This window comes from Sorex araneus, chromosome 6, assembly GCF_027595985.1.
Source record: "Sorex araneus isolate mSorAra2 chromosome 6, mSorAra2.pri, whole genome shotgun sequence".
NCBI lineage: Eukaryota > Metazoa > Chordata > Mammalia > Eulipotyphla > Soricidae > Sorex > Sorex araneus.
In genome coordinates this window covers 98,219,604-98,245,340 of record NC_073307.1, presented here as the reverse complement: position 1 = coordinate 98,245,340, position 25,737 = coordinate 98,219,604, and the positions used below count along the sequence as shown (strand labels likewise).

Sequence of the window (25,737 nt, the reverse complement as noted above, 5' to 3'; positions counted from 1 at the left end):
CACCCCAGTCTGCTCTGCGGTGGCGGGCCGGCTTCCAGCGAGTGCCTGAGAAGCCGGAGAGGCAGCAAGGGGGACTCTGGGCCGTGGGGACAGCTGTCTGGCGACCGACGTGTGTCTGCATCAGCCTCGGGTGGCCTCGAGGTGCTGGTGAAGTTCTGAGCCCCTGGCCCCAGTAGAGTGTTACCCTTGTTTTCTGTTTCGGGGCCACGTGCAGCTACAGGGGTCAGGGGCAGGCAGGGCTAGAACTGGGGCCTCTCAGCCCCCCCACCCAAAGCAGAGCTTTGTGGCCCTATGATGAGCAGCGGGCTTGGCTCGGCAGAGCAGACCCGCTCTCCCTTCTGGATGCTCTGGGGCAGTGTCCCGGGGGCCCCACCCCGAGTCCCCCGTAGCTGGTGCTCAGACATGCGCGTGGCAAGTGGTGCCTCCCTGGTGTTGGCCTGGCAGCCAGGAGAAGGGAGAAGAGGAGGGGTGCCAGGCAGTGGCGAGGGACAGGCCGGTCCCCACTGGGCAGGGCGGGGGGGAGCACGTGGCCCCCGTGGATGAGGCCCAGTCCGCTCCGAGGGGCGGGCAGGGCTCGTCTGTGCAACTGAGTCTTCTTTCTTGCTGTCTTCAGCGAAAGCGTTCCTTGAGTCAGATCACTCTGTACTCCGGTAATAAAGCACACACCAGGCAGCGCATTTCCGGGCGATTATCTGGCGCCTCGGGTGGGTGGCGAGGCAGGAGGCTCCAGCCCTGGCACGCCTCACTGTTAGCAGGGAGTGGATTTATGGATGGAGAGAGGAGGCGGTCATTTGTGGCCTCCGCGTGGCCCCTGCCCATATGCTCGTGGGACGCGTGCCCAGACGTCGGACCTCCGGGCAGCACGTGTGTCTGTGTGTGTCCATGGGTGGGGTGCAGCGCTAGGCTCTGACCTATCTGCACCAGCGTCCACCTCCTGACCCACGGGGCAGCTGTAGGCCCCGGGGATGGCGCCTTTCCTGGCGCCAGCTCAGCCCCTGGTCCATGCCCCTGCCCTTCGCTCGCCTTCCCGCTCAGGCCCACGTCAGCTGAGGCTTGCCTGCGCCCCGCAGCCGACCTGTCTCTCCTGTTCCCCCCACGGCTCCGGCTGAGCACTGTGCTCGCCCATCAGCTGCCCCCCAGGGGCCAGGCTGTCCTCCTGTTGGTAATGTGGGCCCCGACACTAAGCACCGTGCTGATGGGGGGCTGCCCCTCCTCTGGGTGGCCCCCGGGGGCGCTCTGGACTCCCTGCCCCCGAGTCCCTGAAAGCCCTTTCGCTCCTGACTCAGGCTTTTGACACGTGCAGCTCCCTGTCCCTGGGCCGCTGCCCGCTCAGCCTCTGCCCCGTCCCCCTCGCCTCCGTCAGCTTCGGAGCGGGGGGCATGCTAGCTGCAGCTCTGAGAATCGCAGTTTGGTTGGAACGAAGACGGCCTGTGGCTGGAGGGCCTCGGGGGGCGAGGAGGTCACAGGAGGACAGATGCCTGACTGTGGGTGTGAAGGGTCAGCACCTTTGCTGGGGCCTGGGGCGGGGCTCTATGGGGCAGGGGTATGGATGGGACGGGTTGAGGGGGAGGGTGTCAATGGCGAAGTTGGTGTATGGACCCAGATCTATCCCCTTTCATGATGGAAGCACTCTTGGACCCCTTTAGACGATTTCTGGGGTTCTGAGGAAGTCACTTATGACCACTGGCTCTTTGGAGAGGGGTTTTGAGTCCCTTACTGGCCCAGGGATGCTGCGTGTTTGGCTGCGTGTTTGGCACCCCAGACTGGCTGCCACATCTCTGACCCCTGCCCCCACTGAAAAATGAGTTACGGCCAGGGGTGTCCGGAAATTTTCTTTCCAAGAACCGGATGAGGAGCCTGGAGTGACAGGTCTGGGTGTCACGCTTTGTTTGAGATCCGTCTTTGAAGCATGTGCGTGCATGCATGTGTACGTGTGTTCTGGTAGATGTGTGCACATGTGTGTGCGTGCATATGGGTGTGTGTGTGGGGGGGTAGGTGTGCATAGTGTGTGCATGTGCATGTGTGTGGGCATGCATGTGTGTGTGCATACATGTGGGTGTATGTGAGTGTGTGTAGGGGGCATGCATGCGCATGTGGGTGTGTGTGCATGTGTGTGCATGTGGCCGGGCAGGGTCCAGTGGCTGGAGGGTTTGACAGGCTCTGCTGTGCCCGCCCTGGCTGTACACTCTGAAGGTGACAGCATCTGTGCCCTTCTGTGTGCAGTGACTTAATGCAGAGAATAGCCACCATGCCCAACTGGTCCTCCTCGTGCCCTCCTGCGCGGAAACATGCGCCCCTGCGCTCCCAGTCCTCTCCGGGCTGCACGAACCAGGATGGTCTGCAGAGCTCGCTCGGAACTCCTTCCGGTGAGTCTCCAGGGCTGCACTTTGCGCCAGCAGCCCTCGGGAGTTAGCTCAGATTCTGCAGTTGCCCCCACTTTTCTCGGGGCAGTGGTGGGCGATGGGGCGCTGAGACGCGGGTTGCTCCCGCTGCTCGCCCCATAGGGTCGTGTTCTGAGTGGCAGGGGGGACCGTTAGGGGAGGACGCCTGTCTCAGCCAGACCTGCCTTCCTGTGTCTCTTCTGCTGTCCTTTGGCACCAGCTGTTTCCTGGTTCTGTGAGGGACGCTGAGGCAGAGGGTCCCTCCTGGAGGTTGGAGCCAGCCGGCTCCCACCCCCCACCCCCCACCCGGGACTCGCAGCGCTCTTGTGTGCCCTCACAGCCCTGACAGTCGCAGACCCAACACTGACCTTCCTGGAGGTCAGACAGATCCTGCTGCAGAAGATCACCCACCGGCGGGAGGAGCTGACCCAGGCCTTCCAGCTGCTGGACCCGGCGCTCAGTGGGACCGTGACCAGGAACGAGCTGCGGAGGGTCATCAGCACGTTCCTGCTGCCACTGACCCGGGAGCAGTTCCAGGACGTGCTGGACCAGGTGGGTGGCTGGCGCGATGCGTGGGGCCTGGGTGCCCTGATGATACCGGGTGGGGGCTTGGAACGGCTGAGGATCAGACCCAGGGCCTGGCCCCTGCCCCCCAGCCGTCTCCCCGGCCCCCTGTACATTTTCGAGCAACGAGGAGAAGTTTGGGGGCCAAAAATGGTGCTCCAGAAATATCAGATAGGAGTAGGTAGAGTGAGAGGCCCTGTGGCTGTGTGTGGAATGTACTTGGAGTATTTGCATGACGCGTAATAGAATATATTTATGCTGCTTAGACACTAACCAGCTCAAACTTAGCATTTGTTTGAGTTTTAGTTCTGTCGTGCTTTTGTGGCAAAATGATCATTTTCATTACAGTTTTAAATCTGGGAACTGGGGAGGTGATCAGGCAGTTGGGTCCATGCCTGGTGGGGCCGAGGTTCTCAGCTGGCCCCCTGGCATTGCATGGCCCCCTCCCAGGACACGGGGCAGACCCTCCTCTAGGCTTGAGACCCTCCCTATGGGGCACCAGGAAAAGTGGTTAACTTTCCAGTTCGAAGTCATTTCAGATCTTCAGAAGCTCGATAAGATTAAGGCAGGTTGAGGCGACGGCTTGGTGAGCATATGCTCTGCATGTGGGAGGCCTGGGCTTGCTCTCCAGCACCAGATGGCCTGCTGAGCACTGACGGGAGTGGCCAGAAATGAAAAGGGAAAAAGTGTAAGGGGCTGGAGCGATAGCACAGCGGGGAGGGCGTTTGCCTTGCATGCAGTTGACCCGGGTTCGATTCCCAGCATCCCATATGGTCTCCTGAGCACTGCCAGGAGTAATTCCTGAGTGCAAAGTCAGGAGTAATCCCTGAGCATCGCCAGGTATGACTCTCCCACGCCCCCCGCCTAGACAAAAGGGTAAGATTTTTGACTGGAGTGATGGGACAGCGGGGAGGGCACTTGCCTTGCATGTGACTGACTTGGTTCGATCCCCAGCATCCCATATGATCCCTTGAGCCCACGGGAAGTGATCCCTGAATGCAGATCCAGGAGTGAGCCCTGAGCATCTCTAGTGGGTGCCCCACAGCCTAGAAATCGCGGCCCCCATACAGTACATGCAATGGCCATGTCCCCTTCACCCAGATTTGCCTGTGGTCAACACTGAGCTCCTCAGTTTCTTTCATGATCATTATGTCCGTATGAGTTGTGTATGTGAGTGTGTGATTGTGTGTGTGTGAGTGTGCTCGAATGTGTGCATATTTGTGAGTTTATGTGTGAGTATGAGTGCATATGTATATGTATGTATGAGAGTGTGTGATTGTGTGAGTATGTTCGAATATGTGTATGTGAGTGTGTGTGAGCATATGAGTATGCTTGAGTATAAGTGTATTGAGTGTATGAGTATGTGTATTTGTGAGTGAATGTGTGAATATGTGCATATGAGTATATGTGTATAAATGTGTGTGCATGTGTGTAAGGATGTGGGTATATGTGGGTGTGAGTATATGAGTATATATATAAGTGTATGTGTAAGTGTATTTGTGGGTGTTTGTGAGTATGTGTGTATATGTGAGTGTGAGTATGTGTGTAGTGTGAGTATGAATGTGTATTGTATATGTGTGTGAGTGTGTATGGGTGTATGTGTATGTGAGTGTGTGGGTATGTATGAGTATGTGTGTGTGTTGTGAGTGCATGTGAGTGTGGGTGTGAGTGTGCGTGCATGCGTGGACACTGTTGACAGTGCCTGTGACCCTCTTTCTGAGCCTGCAGGGAGGCAGTGGTTCCTTCCCTCTGGCGAGTGCTTCTGTCAATGCAGCTTTCGTGTAAGGACAGTTGATCGGGAGCCAAGTGGCCCAGTGGGGCCCGTTGCAGGCTTTTAGGCTTGAGAGTGACTTTCTTCTTCCTTGCAAACATCCGAATGCTCGGGGTGTTCCTTGACCCTCGGCTCCAGGGGACGTGGACCTTGGCTGTTCCTCTTTCTGTGACGGCCTGTCTCTGCACGACCAGACCCTTCTGCACCTTCAGCTCTGCATGAATCCTGAGTGCAGGGCTCTTGGTTGTCGCCTCGTTGCCTCTTTTGTTTTGGGGCCCACACCCAGCAGTGCTCAGGGCTTACTCCTGACTCTGTGCTCAGGGATCACTCCTGGAAGGGCACCGGGGACCCCTTGGGGTACCAGGGGGTGAACCTGGGTCAGCCACAGGCAGAGCCAGCGCCCTGCCCACACTACTACCTCTCTGGCCTCTGCCTTGTTGGCTTTTAACTGGGCACAGATAGGCCTGCATTCCTGTGACTGGCGTTTGGTCTGCCAAGGACGGGGGTCCATTCCGACTCCCCAGTCTAGCGCTGTGCCCCCTGCAGATGCCCCCGGGAAGGCCTGGTGCTCGGATTTCGAGCACGGCTGTTCCTAATGGCCTGCCGTCTCCTTTGAGCACAGATGCCTCTCACTAGCTCCAGGGCTGTTCGGTACCCTGACTTCCTGTCCAGGTTTGGCGGACTCGACCTCCAGGTGAATGGCCTCAAGAGGTGAGTGTGCGGTGCTGAGAGGAGGCGTCAGCCCCCTGGGTTTGTCCTCTCCAGCAGATTTTCCTGGTCGATGTTCATGGGGGGGTCCTATTCCCAGGCCAGGTGCCCTCATTGGAACCCCCCCTCACCAGAAAATGGGTTTCGAGGATGTTCAGACAGCTCTGTGGGCTACATTTCAGAAGCAGACATGAGGCTGTGTTCAAATGGAAATGTGGCGAATTAAAACCAGACAAATCTGCTCTACACGCAGCACATTTCAGGCAGGAAAGAATGAATTTTCATTTTGAAGTAAAAATATTAAGGCGTCAAATGTGAACTGTCTTCATTTTTGCGCAGTTTAAAAGCCTTTCAGGCGCGGGCGCGCTGGGCGGCAGGGACGGAGAAACCCAAGGAAGGGATCTGGGCGCGTCCCCGCGTCTCCTTGCCTCGGCACGGGCGTGGGCCCGTCTGCTGCTTCGTCTGCAGAACCAGCCTGTTAAAGCGTGAACTTTAATCTGCCGATTAGCTGGAAAGTCTTTGACTCTAGTGTATGATTCAGGAAATATTGTTTTAGTAAAAAATTACTCACTTGATTATCCGGCTCTGGAAGCATAAACACCATTTTCTCAGCAGTCACCCAAAGCTCTGATAAAAATGAAATTGCTTCTGAAATACGGGTGGGTTTTGGCAGCGCAGCGTTCCTGATTGGATCCATCCCAGGGGCTGGAGGGGCCACCTTCGGGGGCCGGGTGGGGGGTGGGAGAAGCCTGGTTGCCCCCTGGGCACTGCGGGACACTGGCCCTTAGCAGTGGCGAGACGGTCCAGCTTGATGTTAATTGCATGTGCCTTGCTTAAATTCGAAACACAAATGCCCAGCGAAGCTCTTGGTCTGTGTCTGAGCGTCTGCCCGCCCTGTTCTCACCCAGCCCCACGAGAAAGGAAGGGGCTGAGATCATTTCCAGGGGCCAGAGGCACCTCGGGGTTCTGGGCGAGCGGCACCCTAAGTTGAATGTTACTTATTGACCAAGCTAAAGCCCTGGAGAAACAAAGCAAGTTCTTTTTTTTTTTTAATGATTGTTTAAGAAAAAGGGAAGCCTCGGTCTAGCAATTAACGGAGAACGCAGAGTGATCAGAGACGGCTACGCTTTTCGGTTCTGTTTTGAGAACCAATGCATACCTGGCCATGCTCAGGTTACTCCTGACTCCTCACTCAGGAGTTACTCCTGGCAGGGTTCAGGGAGCTGTGTGTGGTGCTGGGGACTGAACTCAGGTCAGCCGCGTGCAGCGTTCTCCCTCTGTACTCCGGCCCTGAAGGCTGCATTTTGAGTCCGACTTTGAAAGATTTCTGCCGGTCCTGCCAAGCTGAATCCTCCCTTGAAAAGCGCCTTCTCGCTCTGGCAATGTGGGCGGCTGTGGCACGAACAACGGGCCCGTTCCCAGAGAGAGAGGAAGGTGCTGCCGAAGGACAGACGGCCCACCGGTATCTTAGTACACTACCGAGCTGGCAGAAAGATTCTCAGAGACCAGATGTGGACGTTGGGGACCAGGGCACGGGTATTCCAGGAACCCAGATGAACCTATGTGCCGTGTCAGCTTTCTGGCATGAAGGGAGACGAGATCTCGGGGGTCTCCTACGGTGGGGAACCGTGCCAAGGAGCAGCCACCCGGAGTCAGTCGGGATGCTGCTGGCCAGCGAGGAACCTGCCCGGAAGGATGGCCCAGCAGGCGGCCAGCTGCTCGTTTCCATGCAGGTCTGTGCTGGTCAGAAATGTGAGGCACTGACTAACGCTGACCCTGGGGTGCCCGTTTGCATCAGGCTGGCCCGTACAGGATTCCCACCAGAACAGCCTGGAAAGCATGCGAAGAGACTGAAGCGCAAGGACGGTGTCCAGCAGGACCTCTCCGGCCCCTCCGATGCACGGGCCCCTGAGCACTCGACAGAGCACGAGTCCCGCATGCTGAGGGCAGGTGAAGGCCCGGTGTCCAACACAGCCGAGAAGCGTGTCAGGGGAGTGCAGGCACGTCGGAGGGCGTGACAGCGAGTGGCGCAGAGAAGGACGCGCCTGCGGGGACGCAGCCAGGAGACCGGGGATCAGGGCCGTGAGCAGCCCTGGGTGTGACACGCCCCCACTCTGAGACCCTGGGCCTGAGGCTCGCCCCACCCGGCTCCCCCTGCTCTGTGGCCGGACTGGTGCCCCTTGAAGAAACGCCGGGTCAGCTGAATGGCACTCACACGCTCACCCTCACGTTCCACCTTCCCTAGCAGGGCTGAGTGTGGATCCAGTTCATTCCACGGCCAGGACCACTGCCCACCACTGGCCAAGCCCCACCTGGTGGGCAGGCCCTGACTTAGACACCCTGACGGGCCCAGGGCAGAGGTCACCAGCCTCCTCAGAGCTCGCTAACACCAGGCTTTTGTTTTCCTTTTGAAGGGGTGAAGGAGGCGACAGGAACTACAGTCGGACTTTGAAAGAACTGGAAAGCCAAGCAGGGGAGAAGGTAAGAGAGGACCCCCCCTCCTCCCCGCGCCCCGGCAGGCTGCGGCTGTTAGCAGAGGCAGCAGCACCGAGCGAGGCCACTTCCCGGCCACGTTGTCTCCAAGCTCCTGAGCCAGCAGCTGTCATGGGCCTGGGACAGGGGTGCAGACTCGGTGCCACTCTCCTGATGAACACACCCGCAGCCTGGCACAGGCGTCATGTTGATGGCTCTGCCGTACTCCCTCGTCAGTGGGGGACTACCCTCTACGGCTCTGTCTGAGACCGGGGGCTCGCTCGCCTTGGAAGGAGGCGGAGAGGGTCTCCCTCGGGGTGCCGCTCTCTGGGAGCGCGGGAATCAGGTGGACGGCCCCGCTCCAAGGCGTGTGTGTGTGGGGTCTGGTGTTCTGTCCTGTTGCTGCTCATGGCGCGGGCAGCGACCGGGCGCCTGCATCCCTGCATCCCTGCAGCGGAAGCCCAGCCCAGGCGCCCTGCTCTGTGCCTGGCAGGGGGAGAGTGCTGAGGAGGGCGCTGTGTCCAGGCACTCGCCGTTTACCAGCTGGGACTTGGGCACACCCTTACCCCCAGTTTCTTGGTCTGTGAGGGGGGCTGCCACCCACCTGGGGGTGGTGGTGTGCCCAGAGTCCATGGGCCTGCCTGTTCTGCCCCTGCCCTCCCCACACCTGGCAAGAAGTGGCCGCTACCTCGTCAGGGGCGGTGGGGGGAATCTCCCTGCTGCTGGCCTGGGCTTTCTCCAGCGCTGTGCCCCTTGCCTGCCCTCTTACACACACACACAGACACACATGCATGCACACACGTACACTTGAAGGCACACACGTATACATGTACGCACACATGCACACACATACACAGGCACATGTGTATGCATGCACACATGTATACATGTATATGGGCACACATGTATGCATGCACACACATGCAGACACATGCAGACACATAGGCACACATGTAAACACAAACACATATGCACACACGGGCAGTCCCGCATGTACGCACACACATGCATGCAGGTGCACATGCAGACATGCACACACACATGCAGCGCACACGCAGCCCTGCTTCCTGTGGGTCCCAGCTCTGTGGTACTTCTTAGGGTGTCTGCTGTGTCCTGGTGACGCATATCGTCCCACAAGGGGTGTGATGTGTGGGGTCAGGCCCAGCCAGCCTGAAGCCTAGCAGGCCATGCAAAGCTGCTTTGTTCTGGGGGGGTGCCTGCAGGAGGTGGGGGACAGGCCTGCACAGGCTTCTCTGTTCTGGGGGTGCCCGTGTGTGTGTAGGGTGCGCGGGCTAGCAGATCTGCCAGTGAGGTGGTGACGGGAGAAGCCCCTGCAGGCAGGTTCTCTCAGTGGAGGTGCCCTGCTTCCCTGCGGGGGAGAAATCTTATCCTTCACCACTCTGTCCCCAGACACCCCCAGAATCCATGGTGGCACCCGCAGGCCACTTCCTCCTTCGCCCTGCTGGCCCCATGCACCCAGGCCCTCCTCTGGTCTCAGGGCCGGTGTGGGGCATGGGGCCGGTTCCTGATCCCACTGCTCGGCTCTGCCTTGGGGCCTCCTGTCCACAGCACCGAGCTCGCGGCTGCCCGCGCCCTGTCTTCTCTTCCGGAGCCCGGCTGCGCAGGCTCAGAGGCACCGCCTGCTATGGGCCTGCCTGTCCTGGCAGCTGGACGTGGGCCTGGAACTGCTGCAGCTTCACAGCTGACCCAGAAGTGTCAGCCTGCCACCAGGTCGGCAGAGCTGTGGCCCTTTGTCATGGCCTTCCAGGAGGGCGCTGGGGATGAGGAGCAGAGGCGGACGTAGGAAGACACAGTGGGCGCCTGTCCAGAGTGGGAGCCCAGTGCCCCGGAGAAGCCCAGGGACGCTTCCCCTCTGCACCTGAGATCGAGAATCTGTGAACCTTGTTCTGGTAAAGACATAAAACGAGAAAAGAAATGGTTTGGAGCCGTGAGGTGCCACGTTCTCACCCCAGGGCCCATTGTAAGCCTGTCGCTGAAATTGGGCATCTGGGCTACCCTGCCTCTGACCAGCAGCAGGACAGTAGACCACGGGGGTTGGAGCTGGCTTTTAATGGGCTCACCCTGGTGGCTTTGGGTCTGTGTGGGGACGAGGGGCAGCGAGGACCGTCGCAGAAGCAACGCTGGCTGCCAAGGGGCGCAGGCCACCCCCTGGTCTGGAAGAGCCTCAGAGCAGGACAAAAGCCTCTTCTTCAGGGCGGCTTTCCCGAAGGGAAGACATTCAGGGAGGGGCACAGAAACAGTCGCGGGCGGCCCAGCCACCTCAGAAGCACCTCCTCCTGGCAGCCCCCCGGGCCTTGGACACTCACACAGCTCTGGCCCATACTCCCCTGCACGTCCAGGGTCACGGCAGCCACTGCCAACTGAAGCGCGGATGGGAACGCGGCTCCTCTCTCCCCGGAAGGAAATATCAGCATATCGCTGAGCTGTTGGGACAGATTGTCTCGAGGCCCCTTTTCCGCCCGCAGAAAAGCCTGTCACTCAGAAGTGAGGGGAGTGATTAATCATGTCACACTCAGCGTCTGTGCCCGTCGCTCATGTCGCCACTTCTAGGCAGAGTGTGCTGCTGGCCCCTGCCTGGGCCCCTGGCCTGCCCTGCCCAGTGTCTGTCCTGGCCACGCTCATTTTCGCCCAGAAAGCCTGTCCGTCAGGCTCCTGCAGCCTGGACTGGCCGTGACTGCTGGCAGGGCTCGGGGCTGGGGAGCAGGTCGGAGACGGTGCACCCGTGTCCCTCCAGATCACAGTTTTCCTGGCGCTGGGGGTGGCTCTGAGAACCACGTGTCTGAGGGTGGCCCTCAGAAGCTGGCATGTCTCTAGCCGGCCGTCCTGCATGAGGCGAGCGTGTGACTATGGGGGCAGGATGTGGGGGTGGCAAGCTGGTGGCACCTGTTTCTAGGTCCCTGCTCACCCCTGTCCCCACCAGGCATGACTGGGGAGGCCCACCACTCCCACCCCAAGAAGCTTGCCCCTCCTCTGAGGAAGTGTCATCCCCCCATTTCACAGTCACGAGGGCAGAAACCAGGTCTGCTTGCCCCTGTTCCTGTCCCCCTGTGCCCCGCACACCAGCAAGTCCTGAGACCTATGCAGACCCCCCCTCCCCGGGTCCCCCCCATCTGCCCTGAGCCACATTTTCTGCTCGCTGTGGTACCTCCCAACTCCACTCACACGCTGCCCTCACATGGCCCAAACATGCGAGTTCCCTCTGACTCCTCCGGGGAGACCCCTGAGCTCTGGCCCTCCCCTCTCACTGCGACTCCTGCTGGCTCAGGGCTGCCCGGCTTCGTGTCAGCATCAGTGTCTGTGTGTGTCAAAGTCAACATCAGTCAGTGTCAGCCTCTGTGTCATGTCAGACCAGCCATGGCTCAGGGCTGCCCCTGCAACAGTGTCCGTATCAGTCTGTCAGCACCAATGTCAGTGTCAACTTCTGTGTCTGTGTCTGTGTCAGCACCTATGTCACTGTCAACGTCTGTGTCAGTGTCAGCGTCTGTGTCAGTGTCAGTGTCAGCTTTGGTGTCAGCCTGTGTCAGTGTCAGCCTCAGTGTCAGTGTCTGTGAGTGTCAATAATATCAGTGTCTGTGTCAATGTCAGTGTTGGTGTCAGCATCTGTGTCAGCGTCAGACCAGCCATGGCTCAGGGCTGCCCCTGCAACAGTGTCCATTTCAGAGTGTGTCAGTACCTCTATCAGTGTCAGCGTCTGTGTCAGCCTCTGTATCAGTGTCTGTCAGTGTCAGCCTCTGTGTCAGTGTCTGTCAGTGTCAATGTCTGTCAGTGTCAGCCTCTGTGTCAGCGTCTGTCAGTGTCAGTGTCTGTCAGTGTCAATGTCTGTCAGTGTCAGCATCTGTGTCAGTGTCAGTCTCTGTGTCAGCGTCAGTGTCAGCGTCTGTGTCAGTGTCAGCCTCTGTGTCTGTGTCAGCTTCTGTGTCAGCGTCTGTCAGTGACAGCGTCTGTGTTAGCTTCTGTGTTGGCGTCTGTGTCAGCGTCACTGTCAGAGTCAGACCAGCCTTGGGCCTTGGCTGCTCCTTCCTCAGTGTCTGTGGCGAGACAGCTCTGGGGCTCCCTTATCCCAGAGGGACGTTTGCCTGTTGGTGGCACCTGCTCTTCCTTGTCCGCGGTTGTCCCTTTGTGCCTTGTGGTCCTGTAGTCCATGTCTCTGAGGAGAGAGTGCGGGGTGAGGAGAGCGATGCTGGGGCGGGGGTGATGGGGGTGGGTGGGCTCTGCGGAACCGTGGCTCAGTGTCCCTTTGTGCCGGGGATGGAGAGGAGCCCAGGGTGGGTATCGGGGCGCGCTGAAGTGGGCCTTTGGGGTGGGGTGCAATTCCAGTGGGCAGTGGCGCCGTCCATCCGTCAGTCCTCGGAACCAGCCACTCCTGGCCGTCCCCAGGCTTTGCCAAGCCCCTGCCCCCGGAGAGCCGGGCCACATTTCCAGCACTGCCCTCTGGGGTCCCTTCCAGAGGCGGGGCCAGAGCCCAGCGCATCCCAAGAGTCTCTTGAAGTGTTAAGCTTTGTGCCGCCCGCCCGGTGAGTGGTTGAGGATGGGGAGTGACCAGGGTGGGGGTGGGGGGCGGGGGGCACGTCTCCCTCGGCCAGAGGCCACAGACGAGCCCCAGAGCCGCCTGGGCAGTTCTGTGTCCTGGTGCCAACCGAGTCCTCGACACCAGCTCCCCTTCCCGGTGCTCGGGCTCCTTTGGATTTCTTTGTGTGTTGACGCGCTCCATCTGTGGTCGGGGCAGGCTTGGCTTACTGGGGGGCAGGCGAGGGGGGCCCCGGCGCCCCCGCCCGGGCTCAGAGGCCGAGCCTTTGTTAACCGTGAGCTATGGCGGCGAGGCCCTCCCGCATGTCCCCAAATTGAAAGTTTGTGTTTACGAGGTGCTGAGCGTCGACTAATTTTTTCCTATCTGGTTGGCTCGTCTCTCCCAGCTGGTAAATAGGAAATGTTCGCGGTGGGGAGCCGGCCCTCCGCAGAGGGTAAACAGATGGAATCCATATAAAGTGACAAGTTAGATGGAGCCAAAACCAAGAACATAACAGCCAGGCTACTTCGTTCCAGTTCATTTAGCCCTGAATAGCGCCTCATCGCCGCACAGCTGCGTGGCGCTCCCGCCGCACCCTCCCCCCCTTTCTTTCTTCTGGGTGGATAATGACAATTTCAAAGAAAAAACTTTAATTAAAGATTTTATACGAAATAGCCAAAAGTAGAATAATAAGGCAAATGAGTGCTGATGTGCTGATTGTGGAGCCTTGTGCAGGCCGCGCCTTGCAAACGCTCTCGTGCTCCGAGCTGTGAGCTGCTGTGGCAGGAGGCGCCAGACAGAGAGCGGAGGCACTGGCCTGTCCCCACCCCGCAGGCTCACTCCCGTCCTTGGTCCCCTCCTGCCTGCGGGAGGTGAGGAGAGGTAGCCTGGGAGGGAGCCAACCGGAGCCCATCGGGTGGACTTGTTAAAGGGCTCTGAGAATCTGGGGGTCCCCCGCCCCCCTCCGGTCTGGCAAGAAGCAGCTTCTCCTTCAGGAAGGGCCCCCCAGAGCCGGGGCTGGACTAGTGTGCAGTTTTGATGCGGGTTTGGGGCATAGGGGAGGAGAGGTCAGGCCTTTTCTTGCCTTCTGGAAGTTTCTGGGTGGCCCTGTGTATTGGGGTTTGGCGCTCACTTTCCTGGAGCTTCAAGTGTGTGACAGGGCACCCACACGCCCTGACCTGCTCCTCACACCGTCCCCGCTGCCTTTGCTGGGCCAGCACGTTGGCCTTGGGGGTCCCGGGAGCCCCACTCAGGAGCTCCTCCGTGTCCAGGTCTTGCCCCTGGGTGTGACAGCCGTCGACTAGCACAGGCCCGCCTGTAACGGGACCCTCGTGCTGGCCTTCAGCTCCCGCACCTCCAGCTAGGGACGGAGTCGGGGTGTCCCCTCTGCTCTCCCTCCACCCCGTTGCTGTGGGGCCTGGGGTTATCCAAGGGAAGGGGATGGGTCTCTGTCCCTCACCTGCGTCCCCTGGCCTCTCCCGTCCTCCTTTCAGCTCCTCCTCCCATCCCTGGGCTGTGTATGTTCCCTTACTTGTTACACACCTCGAGCCGGAAAGCTGACCCCCGGGGTCTCCCCTGAACTCATGGGATAGCCTGTATGTCCATGCCCACGACAGCACACACTCCGGGTCCCTGCCCCAGCCCCGCGCCTGTCCAGTGTCCGGGTGGTGCCGGCAGCCAGACCATCAGAACAGTCCACCTGTGGCCTCACTGTACTGCCTTCACTTTCTCTGCCAGGATTCCCTGGATGCCCAAAGCTGTGGTCTTCCCATCTGTCCATCCATCCATCCATTCATCCATCATCATCCATCCACCCATCCTTCCACCCACCCATCTATCCACTCATTCATCGACCCATCCATCATCTACCATCCATCCACCCATCTACCATCCGTCCATCCACCATCCATCCATGAAACAGTGGTCCATCTATCCATCCATCCGTCCATCCATCTGCGTATCCTTCCATCCATCCAACTTTGGCCCATCCACCCATCCATCCATGGAACGTTGGTCCATCCATTCTCTGTCTTTCCTTCCATCTCTCCATCCAGCACTGGTCCATCCATCTATCCGCCCATCCATCTGTCCATCCTTCCATCCACCCAACATTCGTCCATTCAACTGTCCGTTCTTTATCCATCCACCCAATCCTCTTTCCATCATCTCTGTCCCCCTGTCACCCCTTGTTTCTTCATTCACTGTAGGTCCCCTTCTCTGCCAGCTGGCTTGGCCACAGCCTGTCCCATGATGAAGTGTGTGGCGTGGCTGCTGTGGGCTGTGTTTGTCCCGGGGAAGATGTCTGCTGCTCGCCCTGTCCTGTGTACGTGGCACGCCCTTATTCACCTCTCCCTTGCGGGTGGAGTGCAGGTTTGGGAGTGCGGTCACTGCGGCACGCTGCCTGGCTCCTCGCTCTCGTCTCATAGCCGGTGCGGGTCCACCTTCCCTGGGGCAGCTGAGGAGGGACGGCAGAGTGTGGCCTGGCCAGTGGGCAGCATTTCTCCTTTGCTCTGCTCCCCGCTTTCCTTCTGTGGCGCCCCTGGAAGGCCGCAGACCCGTGACAGAAGTGTCCCGTGCCGCTCCTCAGTCTTCTCCTTCCCGCCGTCGCCGCCTCAGTCTCTGCCCTGGCATGAAGTGGGGAACCCCAGGGCTGTGGCCACTCATTCCTGGGCCCTTCTGTCCTGCTGCTGGACTGCAGGTCCTGCCTTTCCAACCCTGCAGGGCATGACTGGGCCTGTTCAGCTCCCTGGGGGGTGGCACTGCCCCCTGGTCCGGGGTCTGTGGGGGACCTGGGTCCTGGGAAGTGCACGGGGGCAGGGGAATGGTGGGCAATGGCCGGAGAGTGGCCCTGGCCAGATCCTTGCCTGCCCCTGATGCGGTTCTGTGGGCCGGGTCAGCTCCTGTGCTCCCATTTTCTTGTCGTATCCCTGAGTACACTGGGCTCCCCGGCTCCTGTGCCCACATCACTCGTCACCTACGTAGGGGTGTGTGCAGGAGCTGGGGGCCTTTGGCGCGGGAGGGCAGGCACCAGGACAGGCCTGCGGCACAGGGAAACAGCCGAGACACTGACTCATCATGTATGCGTCATGAGATGTCTCATGGTTTCTTTCTGACCCTTTGAGCCAGTCTAAGTCACTCGTGGCTGGTGGGAGCAGCTGATGGGATTGGGCACGTACCTCCCCAGCCCGGCACCGAGCTTGGTGGGGCAGGGGACGTGGCCTGCCTTCCCCTGGAGCGGGGGTGGGGCATGAAAGCATGGCCTGAGGTGCTGGGAGCCCCCCCCCAGTGTTGGGATGGCAAGGGAGGGGTCACAGGGCTGGGCCAGGAGGGCCCCGGGAACGCAGGGGGAAGGCCAGGGGGGCCCGTGGGGCTGGACATGTGGCATGTCTGTTCCCCACCCCCGCAAACACTGCGGGGGTACTCCCGGGTCACAGCAGTGAAAGCGCCTCCCTCCGTGGGGTCTGTGGGTCGGATGACAACGGGACCAGGCGGGCCTCAGGAAGCTTCGGTCCCAGTCCCAGGAGGCTGGAGCTGCCCGTCGGGGAGATGCACCCGGCCTGAGTGTGAGGGTGCTGGGACCGTCGGGGACAGGAGGGCCTGGGCTGGAGCAGAGGGAGGAAGTGGAGCTCAGTTCATCCAGGGCCTCACAGGCCCCCCTCCACATGCTGGGGTGTAACTCATTAGTGCTACAATAGCTGGGGGCTCTGTGTGTGCACATGTGTGTCCATGAACATGTGCACATGTGTATATGAACATTGCATACATGTAAACATGTATGCATGAAACAAGTATGTACATACTGTGTAGGAAATGTGTGTCCATGGATATGTATGAACATATGTGTGTGCATGAACATGTACACATATGAATACATGCATGCATGTGTGTATGGACATGTATGCACACATGTATGGACATATTTGTGCATACAAACATGTGCATGCCTATGAATACATGTATATGTGTGTCTGAACATGCAGTGCATGCATGTGTGTGAGTTTGTGCATGTATGAACATGCATGTGTGCACACGTTTGCTTATCTGTGCGCATGTGTGTGTGTGACAGAGCCTGCACGTGCACAGCCGTGTCAGGGCTGGGGTGAGGTAAGCGTGAGGCCCAGAGACGCTTGGCTCCAGGCAGTTGGGAATCGATGCCAGTTTGTGCCCGTCCCCACAGTGGCAGATGCAGCCGCCGCCTCCCGGCTTCTTTCCTCTCAGCCTCTTGGCCCCTCTGTGGGAGCAGGCGCTCGGGGTGGGGCAGGGCTGAGCTCGTGGTCCCTCGCTGTTCTTTCACGCTCTCTCCCCCTCTCCCCTTGCCGTGGGGGACCAGCCGCGCACCCCGCCGCCCGCCCGTGTTGCCTCTGATAAGCGGCGCCATCTGCAGCTCCCCTCGCCTCCTGCCAAACTCCAGTCTGACGGATGATAAGAAACTTGGAGACATACCTCCGGTGGGTGTGGGTTCCCTGCCAGCCCCGCTGCTGGCCGGCGCCGCGCGCGGGGGCCATCTGCGTCGTTCGGGGTTTTAAAAAGCGCATCGAGGCTTCTCCTTGTTCTGGGCCTCTTTGGGGGGTGGGTGCGGGCTTTGGCGGCAGGCGGGGCTGAGGCTCGGGTAGGCCATGGGAGCCAGCGACCTCCAGCCAGTGGCTTTGGCGCTTCTTGGTTTGGGGACGCTGGGTTCAGCTGTGTGTCGAGCGCAGCGTGGAGTACACAGGACAGACACGGGGGGCTGTGGGTGGCACTCGCCCTGCTAAGTCGGCAGCTGGGGCCGCGCCCACCAGGGGGTGTCTGGGCGTCCCCGCAGGGAACAGAGCTGGGAGGGTGGGAGTGGGGCACGCAGTCCTGCAGGCGGGGGTGGGGGGTGTGGGAGGACCAGGGTGCTGACCCGGAGCATCTTGGGAGTTGGGGGTGGGGGTGGCCACATGTATGTGGGTGGATCAGCCAGTGGTAGTCTACAGATGGGCATCAGCCCAGAGGGCTTTCGAAAGGGACAGCCAGGATGGACCCTGGTCCTGGGGCGGGCAGTCTGGGCTCTGGGCCACACTGTGGGCTGGGGACAGACCTGTCTGCTTGGGGGACGGGGAGATGGACAGACACGTGCACGCATACACATACGCAAACACACAGACATATACACACATGTAGGTACACATACACATGTGCATACATGCACACCCACCCACATAGTGTATACATGTGTACACATGGGGTGCAGAGCGGGCTTCCCTCTCACGGAGTCCACGGGCAGGGGAATGGCCGCCACATCTCTCCTGCAGGGCCCGCGGCCCCGAGTGTCGGGAGCGGCTCACTGGATGAGAAGAAGCACGGCGGGAGTGAGCCCGGTGGTCCTCACTGTCCCCGCCGTCCGCTCGGGCCCTCGGTGACTTTGTCCTAACTCACGTTTTGTTTCCGCAGATTCTGAGAAACATCAAAACCATCTCCAAAGCCTTCAGGCTCCTCGACGTGAACAGGACGGGGCTGGTGCGCCCGGAGGAGATGAGGCGGGTCGTGCAGACCTTCTGTCTGCAGATGGGGGAGGACGAGTACAGGAAGTGAGTGGGCCGGGAGGGGCTCTCCACAGACTCCTTTCCCCGGCTCCTAGACACTCTCTGGGAATCCTCCCTGGGAGACCCAAGGATCCCGGTCCCCTCAGTGCCAGCCGCCTGGGGCCCCTGGGGGTGGCTGAAGCTGTCAGTCCCCCGGGCGCCCTCGGGCCGGCTGCTCTTGTCCTGGATGGGAAGGCTGGGCACAGGAGCTGGGCCACTCCTGGGATTTCTTCACTAGGGAACTGTCCTGGCATCACCATAGACATATAATTTTCTTGAGCCGCTTCATGGCATCAGAGACCAGCCCCTGGGCAGCAGGGAGCAGGCCTGCCCCGGCCGGGCCACTGCCTCAGCATTTCCGGGAAGCCAGAGCTTTGGGCACCGTGGCTGCTCGCTTGGGAGGGAGCTGCTGACGGCACGCCTGGGTTTCCTTCACGTCTCACCCAGAGGGCCCTTCCCCGTCACGCCCCAGACCCACCACGCCCAGGCTTCCCCCTGGGCCGGGACACGGCAGTGGCTGTCAGCCCCTGCTCTCTCGTGGCCACTGTTTGAGGGTGGCCCCTGCCCAGAGCAGGAGGGGAGCCCAGAGCGCGGCCGTGGGCCTGGCCGGTGCGTGAGCCTGGATGACCCGACACATGTCCCCGTCTGGAACATTGCTGCCTTCCCCACTTCCTAGCCCACCTCAGCATATCAAAGATATAATAGATGTTTTAATTTTGACATCTTTCTGCCTGGGAAAATGTCCAGAATAGGAGCCAAACAAAACAAATTAAATAATTTTCTGCACGCGATTATGGAACAGAAGCCACCCTCTTTTAAAACAGGCAATCAAAAAACAAAAGTGTTTTATTTGACAATAAACCGTGTGCTTGGCACTGCAGTCTCCAGCCCAGTAAATCTATAAAAAAAAATATGTTACTGTTTCCCCAGCTCATAAGTATTGAATAATAAAGAACTCCAGTTTTTGTTTTTGTTTTTTTTAATTTAAGAGCCTCAAAGGAAAAAAAAAACAACAACCAAAAACGGTAGCTTGTCGTCGTCTGCCGGAGGTTCCGGAAGCTCGGCATGGCGGGTCCCTTCCTTGGCGAGGGCCGCGGCCATGTCCCACCTCCAGTCGCCGTGCCGGCAGGACTCGCTCGGCCTTGACAAACTGCTCCTGTTTCCGCTTTGCCGTTGGAGCCGGGCGCACCACGTGTTCCGTAGCCCTCCTCTCCCGCAGCCTCGTTCCCTCCCTGCCTTTGTGGGGGAGGGTGGGGGGGGCTTCGGGTCACCTGGGCCACGGGGCGGGGGTAGGGACTTGATTTTATTTTTCAGATTTTGGGGGGCGACACCCAGTGGTGCTTGGGGCTGACTCCTGGCCCTGCTCTGTGGGCTCACTCCTGGCAGTGCTCGGGGGCCCTGTGGGGTGCCAGGGATGGAGCCCAGGAGCTGTATGTGAGGCCGGACTGTCCCCCTGGAACTGTCTCTCCGACCCCAGGGTTTCTGTCCTGGACGCCTCTTGCTCGCTCAGTATGGGTTTGTTTTTTTTTTGTTTTGAATTTTGTCTGTGGGGACTATCACCACGGGGTCTTTCTGTCCTCACGGGTGGGCCGCAGGGGTGATGAAATGCGGGGAGTGGCTGGATTCTCACAGCAAACAGACAAGCTGGTGACAACTGTCACCACGCGGAGCCCCCTCCCCCAGCACAGGGCCCCGCTTAGCTGGCTTGGCTCCCGATAGCGAAGGTGATTTTCACGGGCGAGATCAAGGCTCGTCACAGCGGCCGAAGGTGTCCGTGTCCTGAGTGTGACCGCGCCGTGTTCGATTTGGAAAATAAAAATAACAACAGCTTCATGTGACAATCACTAAATTTTTAGAAAGTCGTGCAAAAGGAGATAATTATGGAAACCAACACATATGGAGACCATATAACCAAACATTTAAAAACTGTCATTTTTTTTATAAATGTAATAATGCAGAAATTATCTAGAAAGCCATTTGTCAAGTGGACGATTTGAGTAACAGAAGATCCATTTAAAAAAGGAAAAAAATCTAACTCCTATTTATTGTAAGAAGAGAGGGAGAGGGAAAGAGAGACACAGACAGAAGGAGAGAGGGAGAGAGACAGAGGGAGAGAGAGGCAGGGAGAGAGGGAGAGAGAGGAAGGGGGAAGGGAGAGAGACAGGGAGAGGGAGAGACAGAGGAGATGGAGAGAGAGTGGGAGGGAGAGAGGGGGAGAGACAGAGAGAGGTGATGTGTGTGGGGGGCAACGGTGGCATATGTGAGGCGGGAGGAGAGAGACTGTCCCTTTCTCCAGATCTGTCTCTGCCACCCGGGACCCGGGGTTTCTGGGCTCTTATTTCGCCTCCCAGAAAAGAGCTTCAGGAGTAGACCAGCAGTGCAGTGAAGCAGAGTTTATCTGGAGGTTTCAAGGGAAGGAGGGAGACAAAGTGGGCGAGAGTGGAGACTCAGGTGCTCAGGGAGAACCCGGGCTTCCCCGAGGGCACAGAGAGCCCCCACGCCCCCCAGACAGCATGAAGGGCCCCTCTCAAGGGGGGCGATGTGGGCCACTCGTGTGCCGGTGCTCGCGTGCCCCTTGACAAAGGGGGTTTTAATAGGGTTTTTCCAACATGCCCCACGTGGGGCTTCTACCTGGGAAAAGTCCGCCCCGAAGGGGGCTGGAAGGGAAAGCCGGGCCAGGAGTGGTGATGGTCCTTGAGATTCCCTTCCTGGCTTGTGTTCCCGCTGGGCCTTCCCTGGGTCTGCTGCTGGCGCGGGTGCGGGTCTGCTCAGGCCTTAGTTCCTGTGTTCTGCCAGCTTGGCAGCTCAGGCCGGTTACTTCCCAGGAATTTAGTGCCGTTGCCTTGGGCGGGGCCTTCTCTCCCTGCCTGCAGAGGGAGAGGCAGAAGGACACAAGGAGAGGGAGAGGAGGAGGGAGTGGGGGGAGAGAGGAGGAAGGAGAGGGAGAAGGCGCACATCTCGACTTAGTTCAGGGGAGGTCACTGTGTGGTGGTTTCCGGCTGTGTTCCCTGGAGAGAAATGGTCAGAGCGCTCCGGGGAGACTGAGGCTCCCGTGACTGCCTGGGCTGGCGGGAGCCCCCTGTCCTGGCTCAGACGGCCCGGCCCGCGCGCAGGGATCACGCCTGGCAGTGCTGGGGGACCCGGTGGGGAGCCGTGGATCGAACCTGGCCGCCATGTGCAAGGCGCGTGCCGTCTCTCCCGCGGCAGCCGCGCCAGGTTTGCCTTGTGACTCCCGTTCCCTGTAGAGTCTCCCAGCTGCCCGCCTGTCGGGGCAGGGTGACTCCTCAGCCCAGCCGCGGCGTCTGTTTCAGGTTTGCCCGGTACTACCACCTGGACAAGGAGCCCGCGGTGGATTACAGCGCGTTTCTGAAGAACCTGAGCATCAATAATGGCCTGAACCTCAGATATAATTTTGAAGACTCAGGTGAGCCGCGGGGCTGCTCGGCCGTGCTCATCTGTCCTGCGGAAGCCGCGGCCCGCAGCCCATCCGGGGGTTTTCCCGTGTGCTTTCTTTTTCTTGGCAAAGCAGACTTTATCAAGGTCCTTCCGCCTGGGTCCTGCTGAATCTAGAGTGCTGGGAGGAGGGATGGGGGGGTTCCTGGGGTGCCCCCACATCTCCACGAGTCGGACTCAGTGGGAGTACTCTGGAGGCTAGCCCACGGCCTGCGATGGTCTCGGAGACATCTGCATCTCTCGGGCACGGGGCTGAGTCACCCCGCCTTGTCAGCAGAGCTTTGGTCTTTCTTTCTTTTTTTTTTCTTTTTGGGTCACACCCAGTGATGCTCAGGGGTTACTCCTGGCTTTGCACTCAGGAATTACTCCTGGCAGTACTTGGGGAACCATATGGGATGCCGGGGATCGAACCCGGGTTGGCCGCGTGCAAGGCAAACACCCTACCCACTGTGCTATCGCTCCGGCCCAGCTTTGGTCTTTCTCACAGGGCTCTCCCCTCGGGTCTCGCCGCCTCCTCGTCACTGTCCACCCTTTTCTTCTTAGCCACACTAACCTGCTCCCGGGGCGCTGACCTCTTGGTGTGTTGACGGGGGAGTCCCTGGGACGCAGGGCCGGGACCGGCGTCTGCGGCTGCGTCTAGCCCGAGTCTCTGCAGCCGCCCGCCTGCAGGCTGACGCTGGGCACTCGTCACCTTCCACCTCCCGCACCACCTGCGGTAGGGCCGCCTGCCCTTTGCCGCGGGCCGTTCCCGCTCCTGGTCTCACTCTTTTTGTCTTTGTGTTTCCTTGCCCCTGTGAGGCCAGCCGCTCGCCCCTGGAGTTTGCTCTGTGTCAAGTTCTCGTCTGTTCCCGCGCTTCCTTCCCAACCGCCTCCTTGGCCGTGCTGCACAACTTCCCATCTGCTTCTGTTGTCTCGCTATCTGGCCATCCTGAATTCAAGCCCCACTGAGCTGTCTGGAGAGTCGGGGATGCTACTGAGCGCCAGAGCCTCGAGCCTCGTGTGTGTGAGGCCGCAGGGTTGATCCCTGGCGCAGGGAAATGTCTCCTACCTGCACCCCCTGCGCCCCGACCCCCAAAGCAGGTGTGTACAGCGACCCTGGACCTTGAATTACTTTTTGTCCAAGGTGGATCTGGGCGGCCCCCTGAGGTTTCCTTGTGTGGCGTTTTCATCATCTCAAGAGGTCTTGGTGGCGGGTCATTTATGTCGCAGGATACATCTTGACTCCGTCAGAATTTGCCTCCGGAGCGCAGGGCCAAGGGAAAGGCATCCCCAGACGACCTCTCCATCCTTGGCCGTGCCGGGGTCGCCCTGCCTTGGTCCACATGCGGCCACACCCGGGTTGCCGGGAGCCTCCCGTCTGCTCCGTCATTCCTGCCGTGTTTCCCCCTCATGCTGTTTTTCTAGAATTAAAAAAAAAAAAATCAAACTTCATGAAATGTTCGTCTGCTGCTCCCAGCGTTTTGGTCACTTCAGGGCTTGGTCTTTCCCGAGGACCCTTTTTTTCCTGGTCCCGGGTCATGGCTCTCTGGGGTTTTCCTCCCGGTGCCCAGGAACCCTGATGCCCACCTGGAGGAGGTGTGTTTTGCATTGCGGAGCCTCTCCGTTCCTCCCAGGGGACCCCTTCATTGTGGCCTTCCCCATCTCTGTGGGGGTCAGCCAGGGCTGGGCAGGGCACGTGCGCTGAGACCCTCCCGCTCCCCCTCCCCGTGGGCGTCCTTCTGTTGGCCTGCGGCAGGGGTCCCAACTGTGGTCTCGGATTCTCGGTTCCGTCTGCTCGAGGGGCTCCCGGGGAGCCCTGCCCTCAGGCACGAGTCAGGAGTTCAAGGACTCTTACTCCGTTTTCCACGTGTGGCGTCCAGCGCATGCCTCTGTCGCCCGCGGTGGGCTCTAATATTGGGGCAGAGTCTGTGGAGACTGTAGCGGCGTCTCCTGGGAGGATGGGAGCAGCATAAAGTCGTCCCCCCGCGGGCCCGGACAGTGATTCTGGGGCCCCACGACCAGGGTCACACTTTCATCCCGGGCAGAGCTTGACTGTCCTGCTCCCGGCTCCCGTGGCCCCAAACATTGCCAGCGGGTTGGGCCTCCCGTGGGCCCTGCAGAGCCAGCGTGCCCCAGGCCCGGGTCAGGGCATCCGTTAGGGCAGGGCATCAGGAGGCCCCTGCGCCCCGCCCCGACTAGCTCCCTCGCCCGGGCTCCGAGACCCCAAGTCTCAGTGCTCGCTGCAGAGGTTGCCGGATGGGAACCCCTTCCTGTTGGACCGCCCGAGGGGCGCTCGCGAGGAGCACTCCTTCCCTTTTCTTCTTCTTCCTCATTTTTTGTTTTAAGTTTGAGGGACGTGGTGGCATTGCCGCCGCCTGGCAGTTTGTTCACTTCAGTTGAGTAGTCATAAGCATGCTTAATTTGAGTCAAGCTTATTTGCAGACATTTTAGGAAATAAATCTGGGGAACCATTTGTGATTCTTTGCCGTCGACTTTGAGAGAGAAAATGGTTCTAGTGCAGATTTATTTAATTCTCTTTTGTGATCAAAGTAATAGAGGCTGGTTGGAAAGGGGGAAGAAAATAAACCAAACCCAGCCAGAGAACAGGAAACCATGAACTCACCCTCCCTCCCTCCCTGCCCGTGATCCAGCCCCTGGACACTGCTCACTCCGCCTGCAATGTCTGAGCCCCAGCTTCTGTCCCCCGCGCCCCCTCCCCGCCTACACACACACACACAGACGGGTAGATGCCCAGGGATCAGTGGGTGGCTGGGCACAGCGCCCAAAGTCCGTGTGACACGGAGAGTCAGATCAGGCCTCCACCTTCTTTTCCAGAACAGGGGAGGGCAAAAGGAAGTGTCCTCGCCCGTGAACTCAGATTTGCCCTTTGGTTGGGATGGTGTGTGCGGGGTTTAACACACCTGGCCCCTGCTGACGGGCATCTGGGGCGGCGCCCTTTACCCCTCCCCTCCACCTTTGTGAAGCTCCTGTTCTGCTGTTTGAGGATTCCAGAAGCTTCCATTGCCAGGCCTCTATCTACAGGCTAGAACGGATTTCTTTATTCCTTCCCATCTCTGCCTGTTTGACAAGTGGAAACAATGTTAATTGGCCTTAATTACACTTTAAAAATTGCCAATGAGCAATGAATATGGACTTTTTTTCACCCATGTGTTGGATTTTATTTTAGTTCTTTTTGTGTGTGTGAATTGCCTGTTTATAACCTTGGTCCATTGTTCTACGAGGCATTTATATTTATCTTATTGTTTTGTGAGTTACCGTATATTATGGAAATTAACTTGCATTTCTCATGTATATTAGCAATGGTTTTTTTTTCATTATTTTTCCCCCCTTTCATTGTTACTTGTGTATTTTTCAAACGAAACAAAAATTAAATATTTATGTTGTCAGACCTGTCCATTCTTTAAGTGATTTCTGGTGCTAATGTGTTTCTTTGAAAAGGCTTCTCTCACAGAGATTACATATCACGCGGCATTTATTTTAATTTTCTCCCACTACTTTTATGGCTTTATGATTCGACTTAGTGCACTTTTCACTCTCAGATTTATCCTGGAATAAGCGGGCAAGTGGATTAATTTCATTCCCCCTCCCCCCCACTAAAATGTGCAGCCACTTAGTTCAAAAACATATGTTTTGGGTTTGTTCAAGTCTCCTTTTCTATAGAGTGAAAAGGAAACACTTACTATTTCAGTGTACTTTGGCAACTTCAGTGAATGTCTGCAGTCCTGCCTTCACAGATCACGCGCAGGAGAGCCCAGTCAGAGGCCCCTCGAGGACTCATACCCCTGCTTCGCCCGCCTCAGAGGATGTCTGGAAGACCTTCTCCTTAGACCGCATTGAGAAGATCTTTTGCCAAGAGGTAGGCGTGTGTGTACGCTCGTGTGTGTGAGGGACACAGCAGAGCCAGCTGAGTGGGACCGGGGCGGGGCGGGGGGAAGATCTACAGAACATCATTTATTTAGACTTTTTTTTTTTTTTTTTTTTTTGCCTTTTGGCTCACACCCGGCGATGCTAAAGGGTTACTCCTGGCTCTGCACCCAGGAATTACTCCTGGCGGTGCTCAGGGGACCCTGTGGGATGCTGGGAATTGAACCCGGGTCGGCTGCATGCAAGGCAAACGCCCTCCCCGCTGTGCTATCGCTCCAGCCCCTAGACTTTAATTTTTTGAAGTTCTTTAAATGTGGTTTTTATCCTGGGGGGCTACACACAGCTTTGCTCAGGGATCAGGCAGACGCCTTCCCCGCTGCACTATTGCTCCAGCCCTGCCGTCGGTTCTGGTACTTTGTTTTGCTGGGGGCCACCCCTGGCGATGCTTCGGGC

The 25,737-nt window shown here is 58.8% G+C and overlaps 1 protein-coding gene across 1 annotated transcript in view; it reads left to right on the top strand.

Annotated features, from left to right (window-relative positions):
* The window catches only part of EFCAB6 (EF-hand calcium binding domain 6), a 91,089-nt gene that overhangs the window by 7,992 nt on the left and 57,360 nt on the right, over nt 1-25,737 (top strand). The window contains exons 3-9 of the mRNA XM_055144017.1: nt 2,224-2,366; nt 2,722-2,933; nt 5,339-5,427; nt 7,839-7,905; nt 17,837-17,973; nt 21,279-21,391; nt 25,155-25,276. Of these exons, the coding sequence (XP_054999992.1) occupies nt 2,224-2,366; nt 2,722-2,933; nt 5,339-5,427; nt 7,839-7,905; nt 17,837-17,973; nt 21,279-21,391; nt 25,155-25,276 (883 nt within the window). The remainder of the gene's footprint in view (nt 1-2,223; nt 2,367-2,721; nt 2,934-5,338; nt 5,428-7,838; nt 7,906-17,836; nt 17,974-21,278; nt 21,392-25,154; nt 25,277-25,737) is intronic.